This window comes from Balaenoptera musculus, chromosome 17 (assembly GCF_009873245.2).
Source record: "Balaenoptera musculus isolate JJ_BM4_2016_0621 chromosome 17, mBalMus1.pri.v3, whole genome shotgun sequence".
NCBI classification, from domain to species: Eukaryota; Metazoa; Chordata; class Mammalia; order Artiodactyla; family Balaenopteridae; genus Balaenoptera; species Balaenoptera musculus.
In genome coordinates, this window is record NC_045801.1 from 51,222,634 (window position 1) to 51,237,956 (window position 15,323).

At 34.1% G+C, this 15,323-nt stretch overlaps 2 protein-coding genes across 4 annotated transcripts in view; one reads left to right on the forward strand and one right to left on the reverse strand.

The window, feature by feature from the left end:
* RMDN1 (regulator of microtubule dynamics 1) overlaps window positions 1-8,328 on the forward strand; it is a 36,480-nt gene extending 28,152 nt beyond the window's left edge. For 2 of the 3 annotated variants that reach the window (XM_036830060.1, XM_036830061.1), the window contains 5 exons: window positions 2,294-2,349; window positions 3,718-3,805; window positions 5,253-5,283; window positions 7,655-7,788; window positions 8,204-8,328. In XM_036830060.1, the coding sequence (XP_036685955.1) occupies window positions 2,294-2,349; window positions 3,718-3,805; window positions 5,253-5,283; window positions 7,655-7,788; window positions 8,204-8,254 (360 nt within the window). In that variant the 3' untranslated portion in view covers window positions 8,255-8,328. The remainder of the gene's footprint in view (window positions 1-2,293; window positions 2,350-3,717; window positions 3,806-5,252; window positions 5,284-7,654; window positions 7,789-8,203) is intronic. The other variant, XM_036830062.1, reaches the window with a different exon arrangement.
* Window positions 8,329-14,261: 5,933 nt separating this feature from the next.
* WWP1 (WW domain containing E3 ubiquitin protein ligase 1) overlaps window positions 14,262-15,323 on the reverse strand; it is a 45,521-nt gene continuing 44,459 nt past the window's right edge. The window contains 1 exon segment of the mRNA XM_036830059.1: window positions 14,262-14,955. Within this exon segment, the coding sequence (XP_036685954.1) occupies window positions 14,856-14,955 (100 nt within the window). The 3' untranslated portion in view covers window positions 14,262-14,855.

Here is a 15,323-nt window from a genome sequence, read left to right on the forward strand (position 1 = left end):
GTGAAATATAGTAATTTACTTAGTGTCATTAGATAAATCATTTAAATTACTCTATACCTTGGGATGTAGAAATACCTGACAGATAACTTCCAATGTGAATAATGAAATACTGCAGAAAATATATTAATGTATACTTTAAAGAAACAGTGAAGGCTATAGATTATTTAAAAATAAGCAATGTTTTTCGTAAGTTTTCAAATGTGTATGTGTTATTTAAAAATGACAGTGTTAAGTATTTACATGCTAAAAGATCATTTATACTACTTCTATTCAGATTCCATTATTACATCTAAAGTCATAAGGAATTATTATCTTTGCATTGTTTTTGAAGACGTTTAAACTAATGGCAGAAAGAATTACAAAAGAAAAGGTTTGCTTGAGAATAGCCCCTCTCAATCCATCCCAAAAGAAAATTAAACTGTAATGCCCCAAGGCATCCATTGTATATGATGAATTAACTTCTCTTCCTTGCATCAAAATGGACTAGCTCTGTACCATTCTTGGTAGAATGGAAAATGTAGTTACTCATATAATTTTCGGTAGGGCTTAATTTTCTAGTGGAACTCTGATTGGGAAAGGTTGCTTTCAGTGTAAGTTGTATATACTTTAAAATATATTTTGCTATGTAAATCATATCACTCTATTTATAGAAAAGTAAAAATTAGGTCAGTGCTGATTCTTACCCATATTATTGATAACAGGATTTCTGTCAAGTCATACTTGATTAGCCTTATTTTAGCTATTATCTCTCCCGTTACTAACATTATGATCAGTGGTGGTAATAAAGAGTCTGAAACTTATGAAAGGTAAAAATAATGATGATCCTGATGACAGAAAATATTACTGTGTTAAGCACCTCCTGTTACTTGTTCATTTAATTTTCACCACAACCCTATAAGGTAGGTGTACTACTTTCTTGATCCTATACACAAGCAAACTCAGGCATGGAAAGAATATAGAACTTGCCAAGGTCAAAAAGTAAGAAGTCATTGAGCTGTGATTTAAACCTTGGTGGTCTGGCTTCAGAACCACTCTGGTAACCAGTACAGGTATTTGAAAATGTGTATCCCACACATTATCAACTGAAAGTGAAAATATGTGTCTATAGAAGAGCATAAGCTAGGGAGTCCTAATTTTTTTTAAACTTTTTTTATCATTAGTAGGATTAACATTAATCTATGAGATTTCCTGAGTGGTTTTCAACAAAATAATGGATAAAAGGAGGAGTCATTTCTTTAAAGTTATTCTGTAGTTTATGTTTTACATTAGTTCACATAGGACTTTCACATAGTAAATAGAAATTAGGGCGACTTTATCAATATATTTTATATAATACATAATTAATAAATTCTGTGAACAAGTAGTATTTATTTTTCCTTTGTTAAGTGTAGGTGGGGAAGTTAAACAAAATTTGCACGTAGGAAGAGACTTTCTAAAATTATTTTGTATTTTGTTCTTTTAACAAAGAATACTTTTACTCAATAGTCATATAGGATTTGCCAAAAAGGAACTTTCTTATTTTTCCTTTAATCTAGAAGAAATATTGAGAGCTATAGATTATTAGTTTTCAAAATTAGATTTGTTTACAGATTTTGTATTTTCTTCATCTTGATAAATCCTATCATTTTCTGAATCTTTTTTTAATTTTTTAAAAATTTTATTTATTTTATTATTTTTGGCTGTGCTGGGTCTTTGTTGCTGCACACGGGCTTTCTCTAGTTGCGGTGAACAGGGGCTACTCTTCGTTGCAGTGCACGGGCTTCTCATTGCGGTGGCTTCTCTTGTTGCAGAGCATGGGCTCTAGGCACGTGGGCTCAGTAGTTGTGGTGCGTGGGCTCAGTAGCTCCGGCGGCATGTGGGATCTTCCTGGACCAGGGATGGAACCCGTGTCACCTGCATTGGCAGGCAGATTCTTAACCACTGGACCACCAGGGAAGTCCCTCTGAATCTTATAAAATAGTAACCTTAGTATAAGGCATTGATAGTGTACTGAAATAAATTTAATTAAAGAATTAGGAGGGGTGCAAGAGGGAGGGGATAGGGGGATATATGTATACATATAGCTGATTCACTTTGTTATACAACAGAAACTAACAAAACACTGTAAAGCAATTATACTCCAATAAAGGTGTTAAAAAAAAAAAAGAATTAGGAAGAAAGTTGGTGTTGATTATCAGAAAAATTGAAATGCAGGGTTGCAACTGTTTTTAATCATGGTTTCTTCAGCAAACATAGTAAAGTACTTATTGGTGTTTAGGAAACAAATATGATTCATTTTCTCATTTCTTGTTAGAAAGCAATTGAACTCAACCCTAAAGATGCTACCGCAATTCACCTTATGGGTATTTGGTAAGAAAATTTCTTTAAATAAATATTTCAATGGTATTTAGTATGATCTTTTGTAGTATGTATACATATCTTGTTTGGTAGTATATAAAAAAGCAAAATGTAAAATATTTAAAAATATTATTTGGCAGTCAAGAGTGTTTAATCCATTATATTAACTAGCAGTTGTACTGGTTATTTAGTGTTTCGTATTTAGAAAATACTAAATTTGATTGTGATCTTGTTAAACATTGTTATTCAGATCATTTAGAAACGTACTAAGACTAAAAAGGCATTGAAAGTTTTCGTTAGACCTTTAAATTCCTTTTTTTGGGAAAGACTATTCTTATTTACCAGACTAAATGGAATTGGATTGATCTAACTATAGTAATACAGTAGGATGCCCTAAGAGGGTCTTGGTATCTTCAAGGTGCGTCAAATACAGTCTGATTCATCTGAGGTATAATATAATCTGACTTTCAGTATCTTTCCATTTTTATGTAACCTTTGTTCAGAGCACATCATTATTTTGCTGGTATGAGCGTACACCAATGTGTTAAATGCTTACTGGTTTGAGAGTCTTTCTTGAGACAGGTTTGCCACTGTTTTCTTTGGGTGTAGTCTACAGAGCTGAGTATTTATTGTCTTCTATGAGGGGTAACAGTGTAAAGTCCCATATCAAACTCTTTTAAAAGAGAAGTAAATATCCTTCAGGATAAAAGACACATTTAACTAAGAAAACACTTACTGAGAATTAATGACAATTGAGAAACAGTCAGTAATTAAGATGCTGGCAAGCAAACATGAATGAAATAGTTTCATCCTCAAGGAGTTCAGACCCTAATCAAAGATCCAACACTTTTTTTCCTACTTATTTCAGAAAATTGTCAAGAGCTTTGGATGTTAATTAAGTATTTGCCACACCCTTTCAAATATGTAGACTTTAAATTGTTGGTTGCCATTGTTATTTAGGTATATCATGTTTAGTTTTGTTATTTTTCTTTTTTTTTTAACTTCTCTGAGTTAATTTTTATGTAAAAAAATAGGGGTAACGATTCTATTTCATTTAGTTATTGTAAGGAGTAGATGAGAGAATCACTTAGCTCAGCACTTGGCACAAAGTGAGCACTCAAAAGGTGAATGATCTACTGTATTATCATTACTGTTATAAATATTACTTACTATTTTTACTGTCACAGTATACACTGTAATTGATGGATCAACATAAATCAGTCCCTAGATAATTCAGTATAAATATTAACCTACTGGATATTATGTAAAGTACAGACTGTTTAAACATATAATAGGAGAAGATTCCTTTTATATCTGTTAAGTTGCTTAGTTCTCTTTAAGAACTAATTTGAATGTACGTGTCATTTTATTTCCCTATAGGTGTTACACATTTGCTGAAATGCCTTGGTATCAAAGAAGAATTGCTAAAATGCTGTTTGCAACTCCTCCTAGTTCCACCTATGAGGAGGTAGTGTGATGTCCTTTGTTAAGTTAGTACTGATTTCTTAACTGCTGTGCCACTCTACAGTGTCCACACGTCTGGAGTTCTGATCAGTGAGGGACTTGAGCACGTTTCTAATGATGCAGTGCAACTATCTTATCAGAAAGGCTTAATAATTATTATCTGTGACTGGTGAGTGTTTTTTTTTCCCCTTTAGGTGAGTGGCTGATAATTCTGGTATATTGTCAGCTAAAATAACCCATGGCTAAAATCTACCTTCATTTTCTGCTTGAAATCTATACCATATAAAAATGATAAAACAGAACAAGAAATATAGCATTTGCTTCTTAGCATGTTTTAGGTACACATTCTGTAAGGTAAGAGTCATTTACCTGGACATTAAAGCATGTGTTTGTATTGATAAATGAAGAGTAATTATAACATTTTTTTCACAGCAGGTTTGAAAGGCTCATGGTCTTTCATATTTCCAAGGCCTTTTGCTTCTCCTGTTAAAAATAAAATTTGAAAGGGATTTCTGGGCAAATATTTTGGGTTTACTCATCACAAAATTTTCAGAGTAAGGAAGCAGACAGTTGAAAAAGTTGTTCCAATACTTGTATCATAATGTTTTCTGTGAAGCTATAGTGCAGAATTTGATGCAAAGAATATTTAGTTGTATAGTTAGAACAGAGTTGGGAAATATTTGTTATTAAAAAGAATGTGCATTCTAAGAAAAAAAGACACGATCAGCAGGGAGTTTCAGACTGACCTTAAAATTTTATACAGGAATTTCAGTAATAAAGGACTTAAAAAAATTCATTGGCATGACTTATATATCACTGAATAAACTCAGCTTTTGATTTTATCTAGTTTTTATTGGTAGTCCCTGTTATGATTTAAGAAGAGAAAGGTCAAAGTATCTGAGTTGCACATGATCATGTTCTTTCCTCTCTGCATGTGATGCCAGTTTGGTACAAGTTCTAAGTAGCAGTCAAGTTATTACTAGAAATGGTCCACATAATTGTAATCTGTATTCTGATGATTTAATAGTGTTATGGTCAATTTTGCTATATTAACCTCTCACTGTTGATGAATTGACCATTATTATTTTTTTTTAGCATCTTTATTGGAGTATAATTGCTTTACAATGGTATGTTAGTTTCTGCTTTATAACAAAGTGAATCAGCTGTACATATACATATATCCCCATATCTCCTCCCTCTTGTGTCTCCCTCCCATCCTCCCTATCCCACCCCTCTAGGTGGTCACAAAGCACCGAGCTGATCTCCCTGTGTTATGTGGCTGCTTCCCACTAGCTATCTATTTTACATTTGGGACCATTATTTTAAGATGTTTTAATTTACTTCCTGTCTTATATTTAATATAGGAATAGATCTTTTGAGAAAATGCTTTTTTAAAATTGACTCTGTTTTAATACTTTTCATTATGTTTGGGTTTTTTGTCTTTTTAACAGGCCTTAGGCTACTTTCACAGGGCAGAGCAAGGTAACAAATTTTTTATTTCACATACTAATATACTTAAAATTGTATGAATGCTTCACATATAATAGGAATTTTTAAAACAAAAATAAGTTATTCTGATATACTTCATAAACTTCTTTTTGAGCTAGACATTATCAAATAATTTTTAAAGTCCTTATTTAGTAGAGATCACCTGAGTAAGAAATAGACTGCTACTGAATTTAGAGCTGTAATTCTGGAATGGTCCTTCATTTGATGTAATTCAACCTTCCTTTTTGAGAGGAGGCTTTGACAGATTAACTGTTTATTTAAGATCACACAGCTAATCGGAGGCATTTATTTATTTTCATTTAAAGTTTTTATTTTTTTTTAATTGAAGTATAATTGACATATAACATTGTATTAGCTTCGTGTGTGCAACATAGTGAGTTGATATTTGTATACATTGCGAAACGATCACAACAGCAAGTTTAGTTAACACCCGTCACCTTAGTTACAGGAAAATACTTTTTTAAGATGGACTCTCTCAGCAAATTTCACATGGCCCTGAAATGAGAACTCTCTGGTTTTAAAACAGGCCAGTTTTTGTTCTATTGTAGATATTGTCTTTTGTGACAAAGAGTTTCCTGCACTCTTACTTTGAAGAAATAGCCAGCCTAGAGAACATCAGCCTATCCTAAGATTATCCTTCCTAATATTAATAGGAGAAACTAAAGAAGTAAGGGACATAAGCCTTTGTTACCAAGTACACACCCCCCCCCCCAAAAAAAACCATTGCAAATATATTTCTATAAAACTTAATCAGAAGAAAATTAAAGACAATTTATTAAATTTTAGAGCCTACTCATATGGACTTGTTCAAATGTTTTCATGATAGCAAAGCATTTTTTAAAACATTTCTTCTAAAGAATTTTGTCTGAATTTTAACTGTCTGTAATATGTTAATTCTGATTTACTGTTAACTACCTTCCATTGATATCCTCTCAATATGGTAGTTTTACATATCATGGATATGATCTGGGAATGCAGTTTCCTCAGAGACTTAGAAGTGTAATTGCAAAGTTAAAATAGGGCCTTAGAGGCTTAAGGATTCGGGTTGTTGAAAAAAACATGATCATACTCTTGTGGAACTAAAATAATCCTTGGTAATTCCAGTCATCCTCCAGGTTTTACCTTCAAGGTCACTTCCTCTAGGGGGGGGCCCTCTCCTTATGGCCCATGTCTGGTTTAGAAGCTCCTCCTATGCTTTTAGTACCTTTTACTTCCTCCATCATGGCCCTTATCACTCCATAGTATGAATATTTGTTTACATGTCTAAAACTAAATTCAGGGAAGATGGGGACTCTGTCTTCTTGCTCACAGTTGAATCCTCATTGCTTAGCACATAATGCTTGGCAAATTTGCTGAATGAGTAAGTAGATGAATGAATGAAGGAATGAATTTACTTAACTCCAAGGAAACTTTAAGCACATCAACATGGCATCTCACAAATATGTTCAAATTAAAGAAATAAAACAGTTTTGGGTTAAGGGGCAAATGGAGTTAATCATAAATTATATCCAGGAAGAATTATGCTTTGAATATAGAAGGGTCCCAGGTTGATAGGAGGAAACTGTAGAAAGAATTAATGAAGTTAGTGAGACAGTCCCATGCTTTCATTCATAGGCTTTTTGTTCACATTTTTGCTTCAGCCAAGAATCCTGCTAAAATTCTATTCAGCCTCCAAGTTAGCCCAGGTGTAACCTCTTAGTTAGTTGCTTTTTCTTTGGTTTCTCATAGCACTTTAAAATTTGTACACCTATCAAAGCATTCCTTTTATTCCTATATTACATTTAGTTGTGCTCATGCTTGTCTCTCCTTTTCATTATAAATTCCAAAAGAGCAGAGACTTTGTTTTATCTATGCTTAAACACAGCCCACATTCAGTAAAGGTTGACCAAATGTGTGTGTGTATACACACACACACATATCATCATGATTTCATTTACTCATTCAACAAATGTATATTGAGTACAGTTCTAGGCACTGTTCTAGGCACTTAGGATGCAGGGAGCAAAAGAGACGATAAAAAGAAAACCCTTGTCCTTCTGGAGCTTATATTCTATCTGGACCCTCAGTTTTCCATCTATTAAATAGAGTACCAATTTTATAAAATTGCTGTGAAAATGAGAAATGTGTGTAATATAGTGCCTGGCACATAGTAGACACTCAGTAAATGGTAATTATAAAATTTTTTGATATGAATAGTTGAACAAAAGAGTATTCTAATTAGCCTAATCATTTATTGACCACACAAGTATATTATTGGAATTTAGATGAAAAAAATTAAGCCTTTAAAAATACGAGCAATACTATTTCATATGAGATAAATTTAAATTGTTTTTCTTATGTACAGTGGATCCAAACTTCTATAGCAAAAACTTGCTCCTTCTAGGAAAGACATATTTGAAGCTACACAACAAAAAGCTTGCTGCTTTCTGGCTAACAAAAGCCAAGGACTATCCAGCGCACACAGAGGAGGATAAACAGGTAAAACATCTCCAATAAAGTAAGGCAGATAGGTTTCCAGTGAGGCACATTAAGTAAAGGTGAATCAAGAACTTCTTTAAAAACATAATTGTCCAAATACGTATTGTTAAATAACAGTGTTTATTTCAAATGTGTATAGCAAATATTTAGTTACTATCAACAAACATGTATGAATTACTTGCTGCAATATAGAATTATTCCTGTTTGACATATATATAGCAGATCGAAAAAGATTTCTAAAACATAAAAGGCAAGGGACATGTACTAATGTGGACGCGTTAAGTTCTCTAAGAAATTTTATTCTTACAATGTGCTATCCTGGTTTTTTGGAAATTCTTTAGAAACTATAAACTTGTTTCACAAGTTGATCTCTGTGCTGTACTGTTTATTTATAATATGTATTCTTCCATTTTAGATACAGACAGAAGCTGCTCAGTTGCTTACAGGTTTCAGTGACAAGAACTGAGAATTTTTCAGTGAAATATCTAAGAAGCAGTGCCTTTTCATCAAATTATAAAGATAATAAATACATTAACTATACTGTTCTATGGCTGTTTTCTCAGTTCTTTTAATGTTGTGACCATTTAACAAATTAAATATACAAAATTCTAGATTTCTTCACAAATAACAAGGCAAAAGAAATAATTGCTACAAGAGTGGTAGAGACATATCCATGGCTTAGAGGCTGAGATTATTGTGCACCTGAGACACCAGCAATACAAAGGGTATGAATTGGATCACATCAGGATGGGAGATCAAGAAAAGAAAGCTCTGTGGAAGAGGTGGCACAGGGGGAGTGCATTTTCTAGTTGGATTGATTCAAAGCTGAGATCTTGCAGAGAAGGTACAGTGAAAGTTAGGAGGTTAGGATGATGAGAGTTCTTGGTATAAAGTATTTAAATGATGTATCTTGGAGCCAACCTGCATAAGGAAAGAACTCAAGTCATGAGAGGACTGAAAATGGAGTGGTTTCTTTTTTAAAATGTGAGGTAGTCTTACAAGTGGTTTGATTTTGTCACTAGGCGAGCTCAAATTCTATTCCCTAATGGGGTGAAAGGAACACAGAACTCAAGGGGGAAATGGAAATTAAGATGTTTTAAATAGGCAGGACAGTGATACTGGGGGTGCCACCACTACAAAAATCTTAAGTTTTGTAAAAAGTAGTATCTTGAATGCCACTTATAGAAATCTGAGTGTATGTGTAGGTGGATTTTTCTCAAAGGGAAAACGCAGGTAATGTTGTGGGTATGTGCTGTTTCAGTTTATCATGTATATTTTCAAACAGAAGGGAAAACTGCAAGTATTGGACTCTTATAAACCCATCTCTGGTTCAACAACTGCTAATCTTTTGCTATATTTTACTTATGTGTGTATATATTCGTATTTATATATATTTCTAAACTTTTAAAATTAATAGCAGACAACATATTTCATCCCTAAATACTTCAGCATTCATCGTCTCAGAATAAGGACATCCTTCTAAACAAATACAAGTCCATATCACAACTAGAATGTTAACAGTAATTCTGTATCATCATCTAATATCCAACCATATTCAAATATCCTCAAATGTCCCAAAATGTCTTACACTTTTAAAAACCAGGATTCAAAGATCATAGATTGCATTTAATTTTCTGCCTTAGTTTTTTTAAAGCTAGAACAGTAACCCCATCTTTTTTTTCTCACATCATTGACTTTTTGAAGGGGCCAGTCCAATTGTCTTATAGATTGTCCCTCATTCCAGAATGGCCTTGCTGACCACACTTAAAGAAACACTGTTCCTTCTTATTTTCAGGGACTCAAGTTAATTATATGTATATTAGATCTTCTTTGCCTTTTATATTTATCACTTTCTCTGATTTTTCTTTTACCTCTCAGTTTCATTTTCTTGTCTTTTTTCATTTCTATCTTCCATGTCCCTTACTGTTTTATGTTTTCTTCCTTAGATACTATTTGTCTTCACTTCTGAGATGTTTTTGTCTTTTTCTTCAATTTTTTTTTCCTGATTGATTTCAGTTAACAGGCATTTCACATCCTCATGTTGTTTGTCCAGTTTTGAATTTTTGAATTTCTAATTTGGATTTTTTTCATGTCTGCAGTTATTTATTTTTAATTCATACTAGTATATTGTGCTTAAGAATTTTACTGTTTTCTCTGTGTTGAGCATTTTCATCTGAAATTTCCTCATTTTCAGTTTTCACTTTAGAGTGACTTTGAATGTTATTTTTTGGAGGTGTGACTTTTGTGTGTGTGCTGAGTTACCAGCAACGCCAGGTTATCAAATGGGAGGTAAGGGGTTTGGATTAGTTCAGTAATAAATATCGTGTGCTACACAGTTTTTGTAAAATAAGGTATCTTTCAGTAGTAAAGCCTTTTATGGAGGGGAGGCTCTGTCTTTGATATTATACAGGGCTTTAAAAAAATTTTTTTTCCTTTGAAATAATTATAGATTCATAAGAAGTTGTCAAAAAATAGTACACAGAGAGGTCCTGTGTATCCTTCCCTCAGTTTGCCTCAATGGTAACATAACTACAGTACAATATCAAAACCAGGAAACTGTACAGTCCACAGACCTTATTCAGATTTTACCACTTTTAAGTGATCTCACTTGTGTGTGTGTTCTGTGCAGTTTTGTCACGTGTAAATTTTTGTAACTGCCACAATCAAGATACGGAACTGTTCCATCACAAAAATTCTTAGTGCTATCCCTTTATAGTCAAACCCATTCCCTGCCATCATCCCTAATTCTGACAGCCGCTAATCTGTTCTCTATAATTTTGTTATTTCAAGAACATTATAAAAATGGATCGTACAGAATGTGACCTTTTGGGATTGGCTTTTTTCATTCAGCATAACTCCTTTTTGAGAAGTATCTAAATTCAGTCAATAGTTCCTTTTTATTGTTGATTATATTTCATTGTATGGGTGTACCAGTTTATTTAACTATCCACCTTAGGCCATTTAAGCTGTTTCCAGTCTTTGGCTGCTATGAATTTAAGGCTGATACAACTATATCAACAAATTTTCATCTCTGTGGGATAAACGTCCAGAAGTGTGGTTGCTGGGTCTTTTATAGAGCTGCTATCTTTTTTCTCTCTTTACAAAGGAATAGCTGCCTTCTCCAAGATGTGGTACCTTCCCAAGATTCTGATTATGTGTGCTTCCTCAGCCTCTTTCTTTTGACTTCCCAGGAGTCTGACTTACCAGTTCTCACACTGGTTCTTCGCATTTCTCCACTCAGGGTGGGATCTACTACTTCCGGGAATGAACCCTGAGACCCCATTATAGTCTCCTTACTGTGCAGTCCCTACTTGACTTGGTTCTTGTGTGTTCCAGAGCTGACTGCTAGTTTGAGATGCCTGTTTCTCCACATATATGTAAACAGAAGTTTGTAGTATTCTGTCTTCTAAACATATTACAGACATGGGCTGTGGGTGATTATAACTGCCTCTTATGCATCTGTTTCCTTCCTTCTTTTAAGAATGAGAGAAGAAATCTGATTTGGAATGTGGCTGTTATCCTACTATAATCTGAAAGCTCTCAATTAACTCCGTTACCAGAAATTTTCCTGAGTGTTTAATCATAGACTGTGGACTTTGTAAAAATGAATTCTCTCAGACTCACTTTTTAAAATAAGCATAATTACATGGAGAAAACAAAACAAAAAAAAAACAATAACCTAATGGAATTGTGAGGATTAAAGAACATGTATTTACCGTATCAGTAAATATTTAAAAATGCTATTATCATCTGATTGTGTTCTCCTTGGTCAAGACTGGGGAGAGAAAATTTGGAATTTAGGAGATGCCACTTTTGTTCCAATTTCAGTATACGTGCTGCCAAAGTGAGCACAGGAGAGGCCACTTTTGGACTTTTACTCTGTTGATTTGGTGGGGGGGGGGGGTTTCCCCTTCTCCTTTTATTTTTTTGTTGCATTTATGTGGTGTTCACTATACAACCTGTTTGGACTGTGCCTGGGCATTATTGGAAAGAAAAAATAGGAGGGGTTGATTACTTTGGCAAGGGCCATGAAGTTTTTATTTAACCAGTGTCCTGTTCTGGCCCATTGCACTGCCCTGTATGTTTCTGTCTTGTGACTGAAGAATATACAGTAGGTACAAAGGAACCTCATTAAGGTAAAGGCTCCTCTGATGTGGTCTGGGCTTTTCCCTTGAGAGACAGACCAAATCCCCAGTAGACTTGAAGTTTGGCTTTTAAGTTCAATGGATTAAGAAAAGTGGGGACTGTTGTAAGAGAACCTTTATTCTCTCATCTGCCTATTTCAACCGGAGATTTCTGTTTGACTTCCGTAATGCCCACTAGAGGATCTTCTTAGGTTCAACCAAATATTCAGACTCAAAAAGCCCACAGTAGGCTTCATCTGGCCCCAATTTACTCAGAAGCACAGAAACCATAGCTCACCCAGCAGGTCATTGTCAGGCCTCCTTACATTCAAAAGATGACCTTACAGCAGCAGTCTGTGTAGCAGCATATCCATGCAGCTCCCAGGAGTATCATCTCCCCAGGTGACAGCTCAGGAATCTCAAAGGGAAGTACAGTTACAAGTGTCCACATTCTGGGACGTCCAAAGCTAGGGTTTCCTATCAAGTGCCTGGAGTTTTCCCAGTCCAGATGCAACACACCAGTCAGGGGCCATTTTAAACAGAAGCAGCATTGCCTGACATTGTTGGCCCACACCACTCTATCTAGTTTTGAGAACTGGAAAAGCTAGGTGGTTGACCTAAGGCTGGAGGGCAAAGAGTTTTGTTAATCCTTTTGGCTTTAACTGCCCTGGAAGTACTAAAAACAAAACCACCACTTGTAGCTTCTTTTCCTGGAAGACAACTAATCTGATTGCTGAAACTGTGTTGTACCTGTGACCCACTGACTGGGCTGTTTACCGTGGTGGTGGTGGGTAGTGGCACTGAAATGAAGTGACAGTATGAACCTATTATTTCTGAGCCTCCCTCGTTTGCTGATTTCCTCATGAAGTGTCTGTGTTCAGGCGAAGCAAGCCCTGCACTTCTAATTTCTCTATGCCTGGCCCAGCACAGGACAGGGATGGGAAGAGGGAAAAACAAGTCTCAGGTTTCTCTCACTGCCACTGAGTAGGTATAGCAAGACAATAAATCCTGCCTATAGGTCTGGATTTCTATAATTAATATGAAAGATAGAAGGACCTGATGAGTTCTCCAAACCAGCCTTCTCCAGAGAGCTGGTTTGGTCTCTCTGTAGGCTCTGTGTAGCCTCATCTGTTGTACGGTAATTTCTTACCTGAAGGGAGAAGGGGGGATGGGCACCCTGAAAGCTTCCTGTCTTCATTCCAACCTGCTACATGATGTTCTCTCATACTTCTACTGAATGACAGTAACTTCTGTCCGCAAACTTCATCAGCAGTGGTACTTTCATGGTATAATTTAAGCAGCCCTTTTGAAGACTGGTCACCCTCTATTGCATAGTCTGTTCTGTACATTAGTTTTCTTGTTTTTTGTTTGTTTTTTATTCTTTAGGCATGAAAATAACTAGAACATTAATAGTGAGGATTTGGGAAAAGAGTATTCAACCAAGTGGATCACTGACTTTATTTCATCTTTACTATGGATTTTGAATAAAAATGCAGAAGACCATCTAAATTAATACGTAGAAAAATAAAATTTTGGCAAAACAAAAACTACTGTTTAGGGAAGTTAAATTGTATACCAGTATCTTCTGTATATACTTAGTAGTGAAATATGTTACAGTTAGCATTCTAAGACGTCAGTTCCATGGTTGTAAAAAAAAATTTTAAGTTAATGAAATTTACAGTACATACTGAAATAATGATACAAGTAGAAATTTAAATTTTTATATTAATAAGGAAGCCCAGCTTGCTAAAGCAGCATTAATATTCACATCAGATTTTAATTTGTTATACATTTTTGTAGTTCAGTAAAGGTCCTTGATAATGAAAAACAAAAAGTGTTATTGGGACAAAAATAATAATCTGTGTAAAAAGGGGGGAAGACCAAAATATTTTTTATAAGCTTATTCAGATACATGGAATTTTCATGAATTTAAGAGGAATGAAGATATGCAAACAGTAATAGAAAATCAGTAGACTCATTTGAGTTTTCAAATGCTTATGTAAGTCTTCAATCCATCTGGTTTTATAAAACCAAAACTTTGAACACAAACAAAAGCAGAAAAGTTCACATTACCTTTTTATATGTTCCTAAGTATCAAATTGCATCAATTTATTATGAATTTAAAGAACATCACATATTTTAAAACTAAAGTACAGAAGTGCCTGATTCTTTTTAATTCCACAAATACTTAGCATCCCAAAGTAACATGTAAACAAACCTCTATGCTACTCAGTGAATTCTCTCCAATTTTTAGAATAAACTAAATGGTAGTAGATCTAGTATATGACTTTCATGTAAGTTACGGTTTCATTCATGACTTTGACTATATTAGAGATGTAGCAAAGAGGGAAAATTTTCAACTACTGTATTTATTTAAAACAAACTGACAGGTTCAAGCACCCATCTTAAGAAAAGCCAGCAGCATTTTTTAACATATTCAAAGTAAGATTTTGGCCTAAGCCCTTAATACCTTCCTGAACAGCCATGCAACAAAACACCCTCAAGAGGTGTTACAAAGGGAAAAAAACATGGAGTAATTTGTACTTCTTCCCCTGGATAACAGAAACAAGGTAAAGCAAATCCAGATTATTTTTGGATGAATGGCTGTCACGTTTAATACACTCTGAGCTCTATAAAACTAGAGCCACTATCATATATGCTTATATAGATATATACTTATTTTTAATAAAGTCTCTTGCTTGCTTCAACTTCAGAATTTAAAGATGATTTTTTTTCCTAGTCAGTCACTTCAAGGGAACAATAAATAAAGTAGAAAAGGATGAACTGTTTTGCATATTTCTGTGGAAGAACGGAAAACATTTATACTTTGAGAGGTTCAGAAAATTCACTGTACAGAATGAACAGCTTATATACACTATCTGTGCAACTTTTCTTGGCTGGGGTATTTAAATGCAAGAGCTCCTCCAAGACAAGAAGCCACATTCATTCTTGTCCAAATCCCTCTGTCTCTTCTATTGCAAAAAGAAGTTTTTCCTTTAGTTGTTCATAACTCTTATATGGTGGTAGATCCAAGCGATTAAAACTGAACAAAAACAAAAACAAAATCAGATGTGTTTTCAATAAAACAAACTCTGAAAAGACTTCTAATACAATATTTTTTTAAAGCACATTTGAAAAACTAAATAGAGGAAGAATGTAAAAATTTTGCCAGAAGTATTCTAACACACAATTTACTACTGTATTATTACTTAACATATATAATATTAAATATACAAATTTTCTTACAGCAGTCAATTCAAATTTAAGACCTAGTCACAAAAATATTTTAACGTTTCCCAGAGAAAGCTAGAATTACAAATAATAATTGTAGCAATGTGGATAAAACCGCTGGAATTTTTTTTTAAAAAAGCACTAATTTTTCTCTTTTCTATACTATTATTGTTACATTGT